Raw genomic sequence first — 19,250 nt, 5'->3', positions numbered from 1 at the left:
TTCATGTATTCAATCATCTCTTAAATAACTGGCATTACACTGTTGTTTAGTTTAAAAAATTTTGGTTTTGTGTGACCTGCTTCTTCTTTTCTTGACTTTTTGTGGGTTAGATCTCCATCCTGATTTCCTTTCTATAAATTGTATATCAACTTTGGCTTTCATGCTGATCTATAACTTGATCCTATTGGTTTTGCTTTTGTGGCTTAAATCTCCATTCTGGTTCTGTGAGTTTTATATCAACTGATTGATTTCCATGCTGGTCTGTAACTTGATAAGTCATCATTTTAGAATCCAGAGCCGCCTCTCTTGTATTTATATATAGTCCAGCTGAGACCTCTGAAGGAGAATCCAGAAGCGGCTCATCTACAAGGACCTCTGTAACTTGTTGTTTTTCCATTACTTCCACCTCCTTTTGCTTATCTTGAATTTCTATCTCTTGTTGGTTTTGCTTTTGGAGAACCTTGTAGTAAAATTCTTCCGCTTTTTCAACAGTATTTAGCTGATATCTTTCTCCTTGATATCGCAATATTATACCAACTGGAACGTCCCACCTGAATGAGATATTTTGTTTCTTTAGCTCAGTCACCAAAAATCCAAATTTCTTTCTATCTTTTAGAATCTTAGGCGGCAACTCTTTATATATCCAGATCTTTCTTCCATACAATTGTAGAGTAGAATTAAAAGATTTTTGCACAATATCATTTCTTATTTCTTTATCTGTGAAGTAAATCACCACATCTCTAGGCAATTGCCTTTGCTTTGCAATCCAAGAATTTACTCTATAAGCCTTGTCAATCTTACAAGATACCTCCTCAGGATGAACCTTTAAAATCCCGGCCAGAACTTGAGCAGATATTTTTCTTAAATCATCTCTATTATTTTCCTGTAACCCTCTCATTCTAACCGCAAATTCCGTGAGCCTGTATTGCATCATTGTAATTTCTTTTTCAATCCCTTGCTTTATATCTTCTGCATTGTAAATCTCGTGACCAGCTTTCTTTTTAGACTTTACTTCTAAACTATTGTCTTGAATATTTATCAAATCATTTTCAATTATTTGTATTTTATTGTCCAAATTATAAATCTTATCATCAACTTCCTCCATTTTAGACTCTAATAACTTGATATTTGTATCCATCTTTATAACAATTTCTGAAAAAGCATTAGTCACTGTTACAATCTTTGGTTGCAAATTATCATACTTTAATTGTATCATTTCTTTAATTTCTTGCCTAAATTTTTCAAGTTTCTGGTTCACAGTCTCGTGATATCTTGCCATTTCCTCCTGGAGAAATTCTTTTAAATTAAAGCCATTCTGCTGAGTCTGTAAGCTCAGAACTTGTTCACATAATTGTAAATGGGGAAACACCCCCCCCCCCACTGCTTGTTTATCAGGCTTTATTAGTTTTAACGCCATCCTGCCACACAAACTCTTTTTAAAGAAAGAAAACTTTTCCCCAAGCAAGATCAAGTACAAATCTCCAAGAAAAAAGAAACTTAAAATAGATATTTTTCTTCCAGATTCTAGCCAGCACTGTTTATTCCGCTACTTTGTAGCTTGTTACAGAAGGACTTTCACTTTCGGCTTTCTTCTTCTTCTCAAGCCTCAGCAGTCGCCATTTTAAACTTTTTTTTTCCTTCACTCTGAAATGCTTGTAAAATCATTAAAAATACTTGCGATTTAGGGTCCCAAGTCCAAATCTCGTCCTTTTTAATTAATCCATCTGTTAGTTTCGTTGATTGGTCCGGTTCCAGCGCCTGGCTCTGCAAAAAGGCAGAGTTCTCCCGAAGCCCGGAGCAGCGGCGAGCAGAAATAGGGAGCCACAACCTGCTCGTCCCCAAGAGTAAAAAAAAGAACTCTGGGGACTTCGCAGAGGGCTCTCCCTGCCCTTGCCTGCTCTGTCTCACATTTCCTTCAGGAAATGGAGTTTTTCGAGCCGCCTTTCAGATGTAAAGGCGGCTCTTTACAGGCAACGGGGCTGGCGGTCTCAGAGGACCGTCTGGCGGCGACGGAAGCCAGACCGGAAGCCGCTCTTTTAACAAGAATATTCTATATTGCTTTTCATGTGAATTGCACAGGAAAGCAGCCGGAGTACCACAGAGACCTGCAAAGCCTAAAGTAAAAGATTTATTATCTTCCTTTGAAATTTAGCAGTCATAAAATTTAAGACAAACTAGAAAAGCTATTCATACTGTCAGTAGCTTGGACCAGTGATAATGAAATAGATGCTGCACCACTTTTGTTCCAAAGATATGAGGAATCTCTGGTTCTCAAGATATTGGTGACTTGCCATTCCTAGCATATTGGTTGTAAACCATGATTTACACATTGCTTCAAGTATGTGTCTGCATGTGTGGGGAGGGGGTTCCTGTCTCTAACTACCTGTCATTTAACATATTACACACAAAGAACAAAACCAAAATGAACATTAGTGTTGAATTGTACCAGCTACAATATTCCTGTCTCTTTTTCTTTCTCTCTGCTCCTTTCTCTCTTTCTTCCCTCTTCCCCAAATGTTTTTATATTTCTTTAAACTTTGGGTTCTTCCAAATCTGCAGTCACTTCCTACCTGAGCACTGATGGTAGTATTTAGTAATGAGTTTCCTATTAAAATATATTCATATATGCCATATATCAAAAGGCTGCCCTGAGATTTGTTTCATTTATCCATTGCAAATACATTGTGAATCCCCAAGTTAGCTCATAATTTTTAAAACCAGATTTTTGTATATGCAAAATAACCTCAGGCAAAACCACCAGGTTTAATGTAAAAAATTGTTTCTGAAGTCAGTTAAGATCAACAGAATGGAAATTTCTACATAAAGTTCGTTGGCTCTCAGTCTTGGGTGGTATTTGTGTATCCAAAATATCTGAAAGGGAGGAGGGCTCCCTGTAGGCCCATCTGCTGTGGGAATGTTGTCATCTAAGACCATGGGGATGGATGTTCTCTGCTGGTACCCCCCCGCCCTTCTTTGGAACTGCATCCCCCCTAAAATTAGACAGCAAATAATTTTCTAGGGGTTTAGTAAGCCATATGATGGATCCCATTCTACACAGTTCTTTCCTTTTTTTTCCTATTGCAGATTTGTATTGTTGCTTGGCAAACCATGTTATGTGAGAACTGTTGTTATTTTTATCATATTTATTGCTTTTAATCTTTTCTACTGGAACTGGCCACATAATCCACGTACATTGGTTCATGTTTGAAGCAGCCTGTAAACCAGAATAACAAATATATTAAATAAGACTTGTTTGCCTTCAAGGTGAAAATAAATTTTTGGATAGACTTGGTCACAATGGAGTTGTGTAGCCAATGAAGTATTCCCTCTTATTAAGGTATGATACAATTTATAGAGAAAGGAAGAGTACTCTTACTCATGTAAACAGGGTCTAGTCTCACAAAGATCTCTGTGGACTGTATACTACTCAGATTTTTGTTCCAATGTACATTCCAAGTCAATTCCATTTTGTTTTTTGGAAGGTTAAGCACATTAAAACCAAATTAAATTACTTCCACCACTGCAAATGTAGATATCCTATTAGCACTGTATGCATGCACAAAATGTAACCTAGCACAGATCTACCATAGTTTATATACCCTGTTTTCCCCAAAATAAGACATCCCCTGATAATAAACCCAATCAGGCTTTTGAGCGCATGGCAATAAGGCCAAGCGCTTATTTCAGGGTTCAAAAAAATATAAGACAGGGTCTTATTTTTGGGGAAACACGGTATGTGTGTGTGTGTGTGTGTGTGTGTGTGTATAACTTTTTTCATCCTCATAGATGCTTAGCAATGTTAAATATTCTAAATATATATTTAAACCACTTATTAAATTAGACAATGTGCAGTATAACAGAATGAATTTATAATGGGCAGAAAGGAAGACTCTAATGAGAGAAACACAACCAAATTCACCCAGTTCCCTTATTTATGTGGAAGTGTATCATAAGCATGCAGAGAAGAGCACTGGCTGCTGGAAGCCATTCAAAGAGGCAAAAACCTTTTTGCAAAACTTTTACCTAATGTTTTTTAGTAAGATAGAGACAGTGTAGGCTACATTACCAACCTTAACTATGTCCATGCTGCACATAGCATTCCCAGTTAACAGTAAGGACAGTACCAATTAGGTTTGGGCATATTTAAACCCTAAGTCACAAGTAAGGACCCATTTTACCCCAAGTATATTCATAATGTTCTGTGCAAGCTAGGATCTCTGATTTAGAAACTATCTTGCAAACCAGTTTATTTTATATGCTACATTCCCTCAAGTATGAGTGCTAGGAGTATACTCAGGATGTGTTACATTCAGGATGTACTACTTAATGTATTATGTTGTTGTTGTTGTTGTTTTAGGAGACAGGTATTTACAGAATTTTCTGCCTAGCAACAAAACTAACTTGACAGCCTGGGACTTAATGTATCTTGACTAGGGATTAAGGGATGATGACACTATTCTGCCGGTTGGTATCAGGCAGAAAAATGTCTCGAGGAGGTCTTAGCTATTTAAAGGTTAAGGAATTGAGGGTTTTTTTTTCCAAAGAATCCAGAAATCTAAAAAGTTTTTTCCTTTTTTTAAGAAAAAAATTCAGGGAATTTTTTCCCTGAATTGGGAATTCTGAATTGGGAATTCAGAATAGGCTAATTTTTTTGCTAAATCAAAGAGAAATACTTTTTTTTAGAAGAGTTGAAGGATGTCCTCAATTCTGAAATAGATAAACTCTGGTTGTGGAGAGCAAATTAGAGGGCTAGAGAGGATAGCATGAAGCATCTTTGTTAAATGGATATTTTGAAGCTGATAGTACCCACCGTGGTCACTATTCTGTGTAGGTACACAGCATCTGCTTCCACATAGATCTGCCACTTAGTATGCTCTCAAATTTCCACTGGCCTAAAATGTTAGTTTTTCTTGTAAAATGTTTGTTTCTTACTTGTAATATGATGGTTTCAATATAGATAAAGTGTCATTATACATATGATCCCTGTAGAATCACTAACAAGGTAGAAGAATTAATTTAGACTTAGTTGATTTCAGAGGATATGGAAAGATGCCAAGATGCAATCATAAGCAACAAGTATGAAAATGTTAGACAAAACAAAACAAAAGGCATTTCAACAGATGTCTAATATTTTGAAGCTAGTGGCCATGATACCACTTTGAGAAAATACCATGATGCTGATGCATGTGAGTCTTTCACAAAAAAGACATTGATGCTTTGATGGGATTTATCTTGTTATAGAACATCTGTTGAACAGAGGGCAATGTGATAAAGATGAAAAGGCAGCATTTCCAAGAATATTTCTTTACTTATCTTGAATGATCTCCCTTTTTTATTTCTTAACCCTATTACTTCATGTACAAGATCCAGTTATTTCTCTCTCTCTCTCTCTCTCTCTCTCTCTCTCTCTCTCAAACACACACACACACACACACACACACACACACACACACACACATACACATGCCCCCTTGATTCTTCTCTCCCTTCTTTCCACCATCCTGCCTTCATAAACATTTCCCAACATCACCTTTTCATCTTATTAGATCATCCTATCCCTCTCTTCTTACTGCCTGACAGGCAACAACTCTGGGTCTATCCTTTCTTATTTCTTAGTTTGTGGGAAACTGGAAATGTTCAAATCAAACTACTGACCTCCACTTGTTCACTGTCGTCAATTCCAATTATCCCTGGATTTATGAGGATACAAAGTGGTATAGAATGAAAGATGGCAGTATTGAAACATACATTTTGCTCTGAAGAACTTCCATCTCAAATTAAGAATAACTTGAAAAGTTAATATTTAAAAACCACAGGTATCAGCCAGGATTTTGTAATAAAGGGAGACTTGCCAACATGCACAATGAATTACATTATTTTTATTTACCTCATAATTTCAATTAACTCTCTGTAAGAGCAATGCATATATTGCAATGAGGTTAGATTTTCAAAAATTATTTGCTAGGTCTTTAAATTGATTGTATGTCAATCAATAATAGTAGTCTCTTGAGTATGCGTTTAAAATTTCTTGCTGATAAAGATCCTGAAGACCCCTCAATAGTTGTTGGTCTACGATATAATTAGTATCTAGTGTTGGGAACGAGAAAGGTTACTTTGTGCTTGATGTGATGAGTGTTTGGACATCATTTGAATAGGCTAGGGATAATGCCACTATACTTGACAAGTTATGTCCATCTAGGACATTTGTAGGTCAGGCTTGAAATAAGTGGTCCTTGGTGAACTTGGTTGTTTTCTTGCAGATGTTTCATTACTCAAATTAGGTAACATCTTTGGCTAACGAAATGGCTGCGAGAAAACAACCAAGCTCAGAAAGCACTAAAGACCTCTCATCTATATTTGTAGATCTATGTAAAAAGATTTTGAAGTTCATTTCTTGGGATAGTTGCCAGGGCATTGTCTTTGGTAGAAAAAACACCACTTCTGTTACAGTAAAGTTGGAGTAAGGTACAAAAATGGGACATTCGGAAATTGGAAGGAAATTCCATTCTGAATCAGCTTAGTGGAGTTTGACTTTTGACTCTCTAATCCCTCCATCATGCTCATCTCTCACCTGAAGTGTCCGGCAAAGATACCATTGGTGATATAGGACACGTGCAAGCTGTTAATGTGCAACCAACAGAGCAGGGGAGGAGGGGAAGAAGAAGGAAAGAAGGAGGGGAGAGGGCCAAATTGTAGCATTGTAGCCCAATTAAGGGATAAAACGTTTAAGAGCTTTGGGGGATCTTGTTCTCCAAGATGAAAGCTTAATCTTCTGGGGGGGGTAGATATATAAATGGGTAGGACTTTGAACCTTATCATAGACTATTGGATGGGAGAGGCTAATCAAGGGCTGAGAGAAAGAGCAACAAGAAAGAGAGAATTGAGAAAGAAAGAGAACGTGGGAGAGAGGGGCAAGAAACGCAAACAAGAGGGAAGACAGTAACCAAGGCCATGACAGAGGCCTGGAATGTGGCAGTATTTGCTGCTCGGCGGCACCATGATGACGAAGATACCACTAAGGAGAGTTTATTTGTTTATACCAACAGCAACAATACCCGTGGTGAGTTTGGCAAGGGCCTCAGAACTGGGGTAGGTGGGCAGGCTAAGGTTGATTTACAGGATAAACTTTTACAAGAGCAGGGGAAGGAGGTGGGCTTTATCCAGCTGACTTCAACCTTGGCAATTAAATGCTTTTGGAAGAGGGGTCCCAGAAATGGAATTTGCTAGTTGCCGCTGAAACGGTTCTGGATAAGGAAGGGCTCAAAATGGTCCCAGTAGAAGGATGGGAGTGATGGTGATGGTCTTAGTATACTGTAAGTCATAAAGAAGTATATACTTTCCTATGGATGAACTGTTGAATTATTTACAAGAATAGGGACTTTAGTCTTATTTTAGCAGAATGCTAAAATTGATTTGCCCAAGATGCTATTATGCTTGCTGAGATCCTCCTAATATTTAACTTTGTCCATCTTCTGGCAGACCCTTTTGAAGGTCCAAACTATCATATTGCACCACGATGGGTTTACCACTTAACTTCACTCTGGATGATCTTTGTTGTCGTTGCCTCAATCTTTACCAATGGTTTGGTATTGGTGGCCACAGCCAAATTCAAGAAATTACGGCATCCGCTCAACTGGATTTTGGTGAACTTGGCTATAGCTGATTTGGGTGAAACAGTTATTGCTAGCACTATCAGTGTCATCAACCAGTTCTTTGGCTATTTCGTCCTTGGCCATCCTTTGTGTGTTGTGGAGGGTTATACTGTCTCTGTTTGTGGTAAGAAGTACTTATTCATCATGTTTTCTGCTTGATCCCTTTTTACCCCAATCCCTTCCCTCCAGGTCATAGTTTTATCCTCTTCCCCCTAATATAAGCACATCCTATAATCCTGTTGTCCTCAGAGATCACCCATCATGCTGCTCCTTTTCCCTCCATGTCCCTGAGTTGCTTCCCTATTAATCCCATGGACACATCTGGCAGAATATTTAGTAAAGGTTTCAGTATAACCATTACAGCTTTCTGACCCTTGATGCTATTTTATATAAATGTTTTAGCAGGCCAGAAACTGAATTTCTACAATGTAATGATAGATTACATATAATTCACACACACACACATCTAATAGAACTATGTCATTATTGTCCTCTTCTGCTCTTCCTTCCCAGGCATTACAGCTCTCTGGTCTTTGGCCATTATTTCCTGGGAGCGCTGGATTGTTGTTTGCAAACCTTTTGGAAATGTCAAGTTTGATGCTAAAATGGCTATTGCTGGTGTTTTGTTCTCCTGGATATGGGCTGCCTCCTGGACAGCACCACCAATCTTTGGCTGGAGTAGGTAAGTATAAGGAGGGGATGGTACAGAGCAACATTCCTGGAAACAAAGGAGCAGGGTGATGTCCTTCAGGTGTGTTGGACTAAACTCTCATCATTTTCAGCAGCTTTCCAACATAACTAAAAAATAAACTTACGTATATGTTTACATAAAGAGTGGCTAGCTTTCATCAAGAATGCTGATAGGGAAGTGTCAGTGATTTGGCTTTCTTTCAATGAGAAATGAGTTATGTGGATCATTGATCTTTTTTAATCTACAAGTCATTAAATCTTTCATTTGGCATTTATTTTTATGAGATGAAAAATGAGCAGGATATGTCTACAAGGGTACTCAGGTGTTGAAGCCTGAAGCAATTTTGAGTGCTTTGTCATGTGTATGTCAAATCTATCTTAGTCAAAATATTGTGTGGCATCAGAAATTCTTTTGTTTTATTTTATACGAGCAAACATAAAACATGCTAAGAGGAGTCAATAGGTTATTCAAATCTCAAATGTGAAAATGACTTTCTTCTCCCAACCAGATACTGGCCCCATGGTCTGAAAACGTCATGTGGTCCAGATGTATTCAGTGGCAGTGAAGATCCAGGTGTCCAGTCTTACATGATTACCCTGATGATTACTTGTTGTATAATTCCCCTGAGCGTCATCATTATCTGTTACTTGCAAGTGTGGATGGCTATCCGTGCGGTAAATACACACATTATATTATATCACAGATGTCATGTATTCTTCCTTTCCTCCTTTGTGTCCTTTGTGACTGGATCTCTCTTCCTTATAAAGCACACTTTCTCCCAAATTAAAGTATCACTGCTATAGTCTCTAATTGAGAGCTATATAGAGAATTAACCTTTTGTTAATGGATCCCCAATTCTGTCACTGTACTTGAAAATCCTTAATCACATTGCAACACAAATAAGATCTCCTCACTATCAATATATACCTAGCTAGTTTCCCTAACGTGATCTCCACTTCTATAAAAGTCCTCTGGCTAATCTTTGTTTCCTAATAAGGCCTTTGCCAGGAATGATTCCCAATTTTCCTTAGTTCATCTTCTCCATACTAATTTAATCTGGATCCAATTTCTATGGTAAACTTCTTTCTCTCTCTCTTGTTCCAAATCACAGCCTAGGGATCTGAGAGGTACCTTATTAACCTTACTTCTTTCTTTTCTCTTATAGGTTGCAGCCCAGCAGAAAGAGTCAGAATCAACACAGAAGGCTGAGAAGGAAGTGTCAAGGATGGTAGTGGTCATGATCATTGCCTATATTGTCTGCTGGGGACCATATGCATCTTTTGCCTGTTTTGCTGCTGCCAATCCAGGCTATGCCTTTCACCCTCTGGCAGCTTCCCTGCCTGCCTTCTTTGCAAAAAGCGCCACCATTTACAACCCAATTATCTATGTCTTCATGAACAGACAGGTAATTTGCTCTGACCCCAATGGAATAGCTAGAAATTATTGGAATTGAGATAGATGGGTGGATTAAGAGTAATGAACAGAAAGCAACTGGGGGATGTGGATTATATCATTTGGGGATGATGTTATGTTATGTGGTGGAAAAGGGTAGAACTTGTAAATGCTTATTGACATTTGTCTATCTCCTGGCAGTTCCGTAATTGCATAATGCAGCTCTTTGGCAAGAAAGTGGACGATGGTTCTGAACTTTCTTCTACTTCCCGCACTGAAGTCTCATCTGCCTCTAACTCTTCTGTATCACCGGCATAAAAGCTATTTCTTGATAGATATCAAGACAGTTCTGCGTCCCAGGAGAGCCCTAGTGAGAATTTCTCCTTCTTTCCGCAGCATATGGAGTCCCTATGCATAGCTAACATATTGGGCTGCTATTGCACAAACCCGTTCCTTGGACTTAAGACTGTGACCCAGGTCGGGTGCTTCTATTTCTCCTAGGGAGAGGGAGGTGTTTCTGCTTTCCTTTCAGAATTGTTTAGGGGGTGGCAATGAAAAGTTCATATCTCTATATTCAAATATTCCATCAATCTGAAATTTTCCTGGGGCTTCAGGGGTTGTTTTGATTGTTGTTTTCATCCCCTATCATTGTATCTTTAATTAATCTTTCACTTATCCTTCGGACTGCAAGAGAGGCAGAACAAAGGGGGCTCCTGTGGAAAGTTTGTGACTTTTGTGAAGCAAGTCTATCCCATATTTTTTTTATATAGAGAATCCACTCATCTTCAAGATGCCACTTCCTATGAATGGGTAGATAGTTTGATGTATCCACAAAAGCTGATAATCTAGACATCAGCCACAGCAGTTCTGTTTTGATTATCTTTTGCTCTGCCCCTCTTATGAAGTGTTTGGGTGGGTGCAGGGAGTCCATTGAAAGGAGGCTGGAGAATGAAGTTGTTCCCTGCAATTTCTGTGCCTCCGCAGGTTTGGAGATACTGATTTCTAGCTATGCCTAAGAGGAAACATAATTCTGGCAGAAATCATAAATGAGAACTTGCAGTAGCACTTTGGCCATTCTAGAGCGCTATATATCTCCTCAGCATGGCTCAACAGGACCCACTCTGTACATAGTATTTGATATTAAAATCATCCATGTTCCATGGGATATTTAGCTAGAAATGCAATGGATAAAATTATTTTAAAAAACCTTACAGCAGTGAGACAGAATAAATTAATGTATAAAAATGTTTACCTTCTGTATAAAAGCTGAGTTTGTATCTTACAAATGATATTGCAAAACACTACATTTTGTCCACAATGTGTATTGCTTGAACTGTATCCAGGCATGTGGTAATTTGCCTTAGCTGCCAGTATAATGAATGTGGATTAGTGGAAAAAGAGAAATATCAAAATGTAATTTTAATTTTTGACAATGGATATCTGTAGAAATCAAGCAGGGTGAAACTGGTTGCTCAAACTGAAAAGTATGGGTCACCCCTGACAACAGAAAAGTGTGAGAGAAACAAATCTGAGCAATGAGATAAAATATTTGGGAAGTTTTCTTGTACAAACCTTAACTGATGAGAAGAGCACTGAAGGATATAATTTCTGTTATTATATATTATTTCCTGTCTCAGGTACCAAAAAAATTGTGGGCTGAATAGCTTAAACAAGGATTTAAATCTATCAAATTCCATTTGTTTTCTTTCATGTGCAATCATGCTTTCAAATACACAACATATGTGCATGCACGTGTTCCTCTCTTCCTCTCCAAAAGTTGAACCTCCATACCAGACATAAACACCAATCCTCAAGCTTCCTGCAGTGTTTTTCAGCTCATTTGGGATGCTAGAATTCAGAGGTGAATTGTCATGTGGAGTTATTTTTCAAGCAGTTTTGTAATTTAGTTCTTCATAGCTATAGAAACAATCAAGGAGAAAAGAAAGAAGAGAAAGAGAGACTACTTTTTTATTTTAATAAACAAATAAATAGTTATATTGTTGAGAAGCTGCAGCATAGGTGCAGAAATAGCAATGCCAATGTTGTCTGACTGTCAAGATGAAGGAAGCCATGTTTTCCATTCTGACTCAGTAAGGTCAGGGAAGTAATTCCATGCAAGAGTTATGGTGGTGATCACAAAGAGAGTGGACAGGGCCCGCATACGAGTATGCAGAAGAGGAACTATAAAAGCTGAAATGGTTGAAAAAAACACCAGGATAATGGCAGCAATGGTCAATAGGAGGTTCATGAGCTGTCCATAAAGCTTATACATACTGGCCTGTGGCATCTCCATTGCCTCCTGTTGTTGGGCTTGCTGCTGCTGTTCCAGTTTGGCAAGCCGGGTCTGGTAGGAATCCAGCACCTCCTACCACAAAGACAAGGAAAAGACAGGAGGTCAGGACAGGACCAGCCAGTTTCCAGACACTGGTTTAGTTAATCCCAGGTGGATTTCCACAGTGTTATTTTTCACCTGCCATTTGCAGGTTCACATGCTCTAATTCTTTGATGGATCTATTTATATCTATTTATATCTATTTATAGAGGAAGATCAGTTTTCTGACTCCTGGGTAACCCAAATGGCACTATCTAGACAAGAAAGACAGATGCCAACAAGTTCAGAAGGCTGCCAGGGTTTACAAATGCACAGAGAGGAAATACTTTAGAGGGAAATGTTGAGGGCACTCCAAAACAGCCCAATTAATACTATGCTCATTGGTCATAGAATGCTGATTTGTACAAAAGGGGAAGGCACAATGCAATATTTTGTTGTAGATCCCACTTATGTGCATTACTAATGCTAACTTGCTGGTGTTGCAGTATGTGCAAAATCAGGTTCCTGGTACCAGTGTTTGTACCATTCATAACATTGTTCTATAATCCTTCATCCTCTGAGTTTTCTGGCACCCTACATTGACAGTCATTGCAACCTTCATTTCTTATTGCAAAAATACACTCTCTCTCTCTAAAGACAGTTGTCGTACCCTATTGAGTAAGATGGGATATTATTACAATTTTTTCTTTTGTTCCATTTCTATGCACTCTGTCAAGCTAGCTACATGCAACCTGTTCCAATGACCTGTTCTTTGCTGCCAGAACAATACTGTGCACAGCACCCATGCATTTAGTTAAGCAATCTCTTACCCAGACATCCCGGGACCTCTCATAAGATTGATACACCATCTTCTCCTCAGTACAGGCCAGATCATGTTTGAGGTTGGTGATTTCGTTGAGATTTAGCTGTACCGCATCATTCACTTGTATTTCCAGGTTATAGTGCCTGAAGAAGGGTGGCATTAAATGAGGTTCTATAATCTGATCCTCTGTTCTAAGTCTTTTTTCTCCCCCCCCCCACACCTCCCAGCCAACTGATCTTGTTACAGTCACCACTTTAGGCATTGCTGTAAATGGATTATGATGAGCTGGCTCTGCTTCCTGATTTGACACTTCCAGTACAAGAAATGGGTGACTATGCTCATCTTGGATTGGGAAAGGGAAGAGAGAGGATTACAAATATCCAATGCCATCTGGGTTTGGGAATGTGAAAACAAAAGAAATCAAACATTCTGGGGTACATCAAAGCACTGAATCTAATACTGGTGGGGAAAAATACTTTTGGGAGCCCAGTGAGGATTGGAACTAGAAAGGCACTATTGCTGCCAAAGATGTGACAACAAGTAGATGAACAATTTGGTAGGCTGAATTATTATGTTAAATATGCTTCTGAACAGTTCTCTACCAGATATTCTTTTATCTAAATGAATTATCTGAAAGTAAAAATAGACATAATAAATATGAATTCAAATTTCTTCATTTGCAATGATTGACTTCCTTTTGGTTACATAACAGAAATGACAGAGATATTTACTAGCAAATGGAATGGTAACTCAGCCTTCAGTCTAGTCTCTTATTTCATGCTGTAGGTACATTATTTTATTGTTTTTTTAAAGAAAAATATGAAGAATTATCTGTTCCTTCATTGAAATTACTTTTTTACAAAGGAATCTTTTAAATAGTCTACTTTAGTTATAATCGAATCGAATCAAATCGAATCGAATTGAATCTAATTTAATGATTGGAGGATTATGGGATGGGAAATACCAGCAAAAAAACCAACCTAGTACTAGTGTGTTTTTGCTTTGCTCTGAAATCACATCAATAAATGTGGAGTGACGGCAGTGAAGATATCCCAAGTGAGATTAATTGTTGTAAAAATTTTCTCATTTTCTATATGCTTTTGCATAGAAGATGGATTTTTTTCTAATAAAAAATATTGCAACATTCCTCCTAGCTAAGGAGGTTGTGGCTATGCCCTTTTCATATTACAAGAAAAGCAGGAAGTTTCTGGGTAATGTCAATAAAGCATGGAGAAGATCAGAAGAAATAGGCAATTTATAATCTGTATTGTGATACTACATTAGTAACACAAAGGGGAAAACTGCTTGCTTTTTTTTGTGTGTGTAGTATATGAGGCAAAGAGCTTCATATCCAGGAAAGACATAGTGGATTTGTCACTAAAGACAAAGCTGTTATGTTCTAAGAGAATGACTGTCAGGAGGAAACAGGACACCAGGGGCAATCAAGCCTTCAATGGAAATGGAATACTGGGAACCACTGTTCTCAAGAATTTGGATGCCCACCTTTTCTTTTCCTCCTGTAGGAGTTCCATAATTTGCTTTTTATCAGCTTTCCAAGCTTCGTCTAACATGTTCCTCTGATTGTCCAGGGCTTTGTGATATTCCTTTAGCTCCATGATCTGGCTCTTCAGCTCTTGAAGCTTCTGTTTTGCCTCCTCTTCAAGATACTGTTTTGGGGCTGCCTCTATGATAGACTCATTTTCTGTGCTCTCTGGGATGGAGCATTCTTCTATTAGAGGAGCTTCTGTAGGGCGGAACCTGAATATGTTATATGGCCCTTGATGGGCCACATTGACCTTGAGAGTTTGGGGCGGGGGAGAAGAACTGCTCTCTCCAGGTGAGAAATTTTTCTGCTCTAATCTCTTCAGTTGGGCTAAGCAATCCTGCAGACGCTGTTCAAGGTGAGCAATATTAGCCGAGGAGCGTTGGTTGATACGTTCAAATGCTTGACGGATGGAAGGTGCCTTTTCCCGATCAGCTTTGCTTACCAGTTCCACATAAGTGGAGAGGTTCTCATCACGATTGGCCTTCTCCACCCGCAGCAATTCAGACAAGTGCAATATACGATGGCGTAGAGCATCTTTTGGACTTCGGTAACTTGCCTGGGAAGTTCCAGAAGCAACAGAGGTCCTGCGGTTCCGACTGGAGTCCACCTGCTACAAGGGTGGAGCAGGAAGACAGGAGTATCAGAGAAAAGTATACTAATTTAAGTTACCTTAGAATTGTCATATTTTACATGGAGCTCCCATTAGGTAACTAACAATGTACTTATCTTGAACTATCCCAGAATGTAAAGCCTTATACTATCTATTTTGTATTTACTCCCATATTCTTTGCTCTGCTTTCATCTAGAATAATCAGTTTCTCTTTCTGTAAAGAAAGATGGAGTGCTCTAATTTGGAGATCGTGAGAGGAACAGGGATGCTGAATAAGAGATAACTGTCCAATAACTCTCTTTCCAGGCAAACCTATGGCAACGTATAACTCTGGATATTGAGTGCTAGTTCTTGCTGTCCCCTTAGTTCAAATTTCTAAATTAAACAGGATTCCTAATAGAATTATATTTTGAACCTTGTTCATTCTCTTCCACCTGATTGCCTCTCTTGCTTCACCAGTGGATTTAGGCACTGATTCCTCAGCATATCTCAGTGTGTACAAGCACACTCACATTTAATTAAAATCTCTAATTTCTTTATTGGGGAAAACCAAGGTGTTTGGTTTCAGAGAAATGTTCAGCAGCTGGCTGCCTTTTCAGTTTTCTGGTGAACTTCCCTTTAACTCAACTACCCTGTCTCTTAAAGCATCCCTTAACAAAAGAGAAAAAGCATGGAGAGATTGGCTATATATGGTACGCACTGCTGTTCTTGGGAGACAAGGAAGTGGTCAGAAACCTTTTGAAATGCCTTCTTGGATTTGAGGAGAGATGATGAAGTGTGGGTATAATGCTTAAGGGATGACATTCTATTTTGGTCCTTTTTGACTGGCTGGTAAGGTGCAAAAATACTAGTGTTTCTTATCTTTTGCCCTATCTTCTGTTCTGTTCTGTTCTGGAAGAGTACCCTTGCACAGAAAATTCCCTTTCATTAGAACAATGCAATGACATCATATATCATTCTCCCTGAATCATGACAACTGCCATTACAATCAGGGGTCCTTACTGCTTGGAATCTCATTACATTCTGATAGACTGTGTTCAAACTTAGAAATATTTATTTACCCATAGTTTACCAAAGTAATCCAACTTTTGAGTTCATCTGATATGCTATATATATGGATTGGTTTATCAAAACATCTTAGGCTACAATCTAATTGTGATCTAGATTGTTATAGTTTGTGGTCCAGAATGTCTACAAGAGAGCCACGTGCTAGATAAAATGCATTTTGAATGTGAAGAAATGTGTTTTATTGGTCACTCACTAAATTGGGAGCTTGACTTGTTGATGCTTCTGACTGCTGGGAAGGTTCTCCTTTGGTTAAATTAAAGTCTACCATGAATGCTGCATGGAAATAGACAAGTGCACAAAAGTAACATTAATTTGTGACCTAATCTTTTTATATTTGTTGTTTTATTTGATTGTTGTAAGTCAGCCAAAGTTGCTTTTGGTGAGATAGACAGCTATACAAATTTGACTAGCAAAGAAATAAATAAAATTGTCCTTTGTTGAAGCTAAATTGTAACTTCCTCTAGCCTACTTAAAAATGGTGTTAAGAGATAACTTTTATGACTTTCTTCATCCTTCTTTCTAAAGAGGTTTTTAAATTAACTAAATAAAAAAAGAAAAATAATACACAAAATTATAACAGAAGAAACAAAAATATTTATATGTCTCGATAGAAAAACACTTTATATATATAAATAAATTGTGGCCATGATTCCTTACAATCATCCATAGCTTATCTATATTAATCTAATCTATAGTAATTAATTAAACCACTGAATAGTTGGAGCCATTTGTTTGTCTTTCAGATGCTGAACCGTAAGTTATTTGACTGCAAATCTATACTTTTTGTCCAGGAGTCAACTTTCATGTGAGAATACAGAGCATAAATATCTAAATATATTAAATCTCAAAGTTAAGTAAATACATGTGATTGTTTCTTACTGAAATGTTATCATATATTTTAAAAGAGCATTAATTTCACATCATTTTCAACAGCATAAATGCAATGAGGTTGTTTTTAAAATATTATTTCTTGTTCAAAAGGATGTAATCTAAAATTTATTATTTTTAAAAATCTTGTTAAGTAAAACATGCAGGCAAAAAGAAAAACAAACATACTTAAAGAATTTTGAAAAAAAAATGAAAATACAAACCAAATTAAAAAGAGTTTTAAAAATACTATAAAATTGCATTCTAGCAACTCCTCTCTCTTTTTTCTCTCCCCATCTGATTGCTACTTGAATATTTTTATATTTCATTTTGGACATTACTCATTTCTGTTTGAATTATTTTGTTATTATTATATTTTAAAACTGTATATTTTTCTTCAAAAACTATACTCTTAGTGCCTTAGTTTGCCTTACTGTGTGGTACAGTTTGTTGCATATAATGGAATCACTCCTGTTGAATTTGATTAGACAACTCCTGTAAATGTACAATTTTCCATTGCTGCATACTCTTCAATGTACTGACAGCAAGATTTCTCTTTTCCAATGTTGTGGCAGACAACTGCAACATAAATCTTAATAAAATAACTTTCTTGGATAATGCCTAATAAAAATATTTGTGGTTTTAATTTTATTTTCAGAATTTTCTCTATGTTTTGTAATAATTTTATTAAAGATTACATTGTACAAATAAATGTAATACAAGATATACAACATAAAATTGTGTGTATACACAAAATAACAGACATAAAGTATAAAGGAAAAAATAAAGAAAAAAATTAAAAAAAGATAAGTAACTTCATCTCAGCAAGTATAAACAACTTCAACAATTCATCACCATCTATTAAAATACAACAAACCATATCTTCCTCCCATGTCTTACCTCATTCTCTATAAACAAATTTTTAAACCTCAACATCTATCCTAATCAGTAAAAACCCATTAAGAGTTACCAAAAATAACAAGTGTATTACAATCTAATAAACTCACCTGAATTCCTTCCTTTTACATTTAAATCTCATTTTCTATCATTAAACAAATTCCTCCAAATCTCATCCAAATCTAGTCAATAAAAATCCAATAAAAGTTATTAAAGATAATAACACAATTTACATTGTAACCAGATAAATTAAAAATACAGCAAATGAACTTTTCCCCATATAACTCTTATATATATAAACAAAACTTTAAAATATAATCATCTTATCCTGATCAGAAAAAAAATCATTAAAGGCTTTCTGTTTGGTTTCCGCCGCCACCGGATGGTCTTTCAGGACCGCCAGCCTCGCCGCCTGTAAAGAGCTGTCTCTACAGCTGAGAGACGGCTCGAAAAACTCCGTCTCCTTAAGGAGACATGAGATAGAGCCGGCGAGGACAGGTAGAGCCCTCTGCGAACTCCCCAGAGTTTTTTTTTTACTCTTGGGGAGGAAGCAGAATGTGGCTCCCTATACAGCTTGCCGCTGCTCCGGGCGTCGGGGGAACTTTGCTTCTTGCAGAGCCAGGCGATGGGACCAATCCAATCAACAAAATCTAACAGATTGTTTGAACAAATAGGATGAAATCTGGACTTGGGACCCTAAATCGCAAGTATTTCTAACAAATCCTATGAGTGATTTTAAAAGTGAAGAAAGAAAGTTTTTAAAATGGCGACTGGCTGAGGCATGAGAAGAAGAAAGCTGAAAGCGAAAGTCCTTCCGTTTGAATAGCTTAATATGCTACAAAGTATCTGAAGCAATAGCGCTGGCTAGAATTGAAGAGAAAAATTTCTATTTTAAGTTTCTTTCTTCCTGGAGACTTGATATTGATATTGTTTGGAGAAAAGTCCTTTTTTCTTTTTAAAAAAAAGAGTTTGTTTGTGGGGCAGGATGGCGTTAAAACAGACAAAGCCAGACAACCAAGCTGTGGGGGGAGGGGGGTTCCCCCATTTACAAATCATATGAGCAAGTTTTGAGCTTGCAGATTCAGAAGAATGGCTCAGACCTAAAGGAATTTGTTTTGGAGGAGATGGCAAGACATGATGAGATTGTGAACCAGAATCTTGAAAAATTCAGGCAGGAAATTAAAGAGTTGGTACAACGAAAGTATGATAATTTGAAACAACAGATTGTAACAGCTTTCAAAACTTTTTCAGAAATAGTTCTAAAGATGGATAAAGATACCAATTTATTAGAGTATAAAATGAAGGAAGCTGATGATAAGATTTATAATTTGGACAATAAAATACAAAGAATTGAAAATGACTTGATAAATATTCAAGACAATAGCTCAGAAGT

At 37.3% G+C, this 19,250-nt stretch overlaps 2 protein-coding genes across 7 annotated transcripts in view; one reads left to right on the top strand and one right to left on the bottom strand.

The window, feature by feature from the left end:
- The first annotated feature begins 6,809 nt into the window (after window positions 1-6,809).
- On the top strand, window positions 6,810-11,039 carry OPN1MW3 (opsin 1, medium wave sensitive 3). The gene is made up of 6 exons (XM_034434251.2): window positions 6,810-7,060; window positions 7,480-7,776; window positions 8,166-8,334; window positions 8,852-9,017; window positions 9,509-9,748; window positions 9,937-11,039. The coding sequence occupies exons 1-6, from the start codon at window positions 6,952-6,954 to the stop codon at window positions 10,051-10,053; spliced, it is 1,098 nt and encodes a 365-aa protein (XP_034290142.2). The 5' UTR covers window positions 6,810-6,951; the 3' UTR covers window positions 10,054-11,039.
- A 372-nt stretch (window positions 11,040-11,411) lies between these two features.
- Window positions 11,412-19,250, bottom strand: part of TEX28 (testis expressed 28) — a 28,408-nt gene continuing 20,569 nt past the window's right edge. The window contains exons 2-7 of one of the 6 annotated variants that reach the window (XM_087888627.1): window positions 17,968-18,039; window positions 16,287-16,366; window positions 14,373-15,025; window positions 12,877-13,012; window positions 12,010-12,100; window positions 11,412-11,652 (exon numbers count right to left, since the gene is read on the bottom strand). In XM_087888627.1, coding sequence (XP_087744753.1) covers window positions 11,639-11,652; window positions 12,010-12,100; window positions 12,877-13,012; window positions 14,373-15,025; window positions 16,287-16,361 — 969 coding nt within the window. In that variant the 5' untranslated portion in view covers window positions 16,362-16,366; window positions 17,968-18,039 and the 3' untranslated portion in view covers window positions 11,412-11,638. Of the gene's footprint in view, window positions 11,653-11,688; window positions 12,101-12,876; window positions 13,013-14,372; window positions 15,026-16,286; window positions 16,367-17,394; window positions 17,540-17,967; window positions 18,040-19,250 lie in introns of those variants that run through there. The other 5 variants (XM_034434249.3, XM_087888626.1, XM_034434247.3 and 2 more) reach the window with 5 other exon arrangements.

Source organism: Pantherophis guttatus, chromosome 2 (genome assembly GCF_059756535.1).
Source record: "Pantherophis guttatus breed Tessera chromosome 2, ASM5975653v1, whole genome shotgun sequence".
NCBI lineage: Eukaryota > Metazoa > Chordata > Lepidosauria > Squamata > Colubridae > Pantherophis > Pantherophis guttatus.
Note: the sequence above shows the minus strand (reverse complement) of the source record. Positions and strands in the feature narration are given on the sequence as shown.

What these genes read in the sequence shown, in the direction of transcription:
- OPN1MW3 (XM_034434251.2), top strand. Translation starts at nt 6,952, where the DNA reads ATGACAGAGGCCTGGAATGTGGCAGTATTTGCTGCTCGGCGGCACCAT. An exon ending in CCAATCTTTGGCTGGAGTAG is followed by an intron (nt 8,335 to 8,851) that starts GTAAGTATAAGG and finishes TCTCCCAACCAG; the next exon opens with ATACTGGCCCCATGGTCTGA. An exon ending in ATGTCTTCATGAACAGACAG is followed by an intron (nt 9,749 to 9,936) that starts GTAATTTGCTCT and finishes ATCTCCTGGCAG; the next exon opens with TTCCGTAATTGCATAATGCA.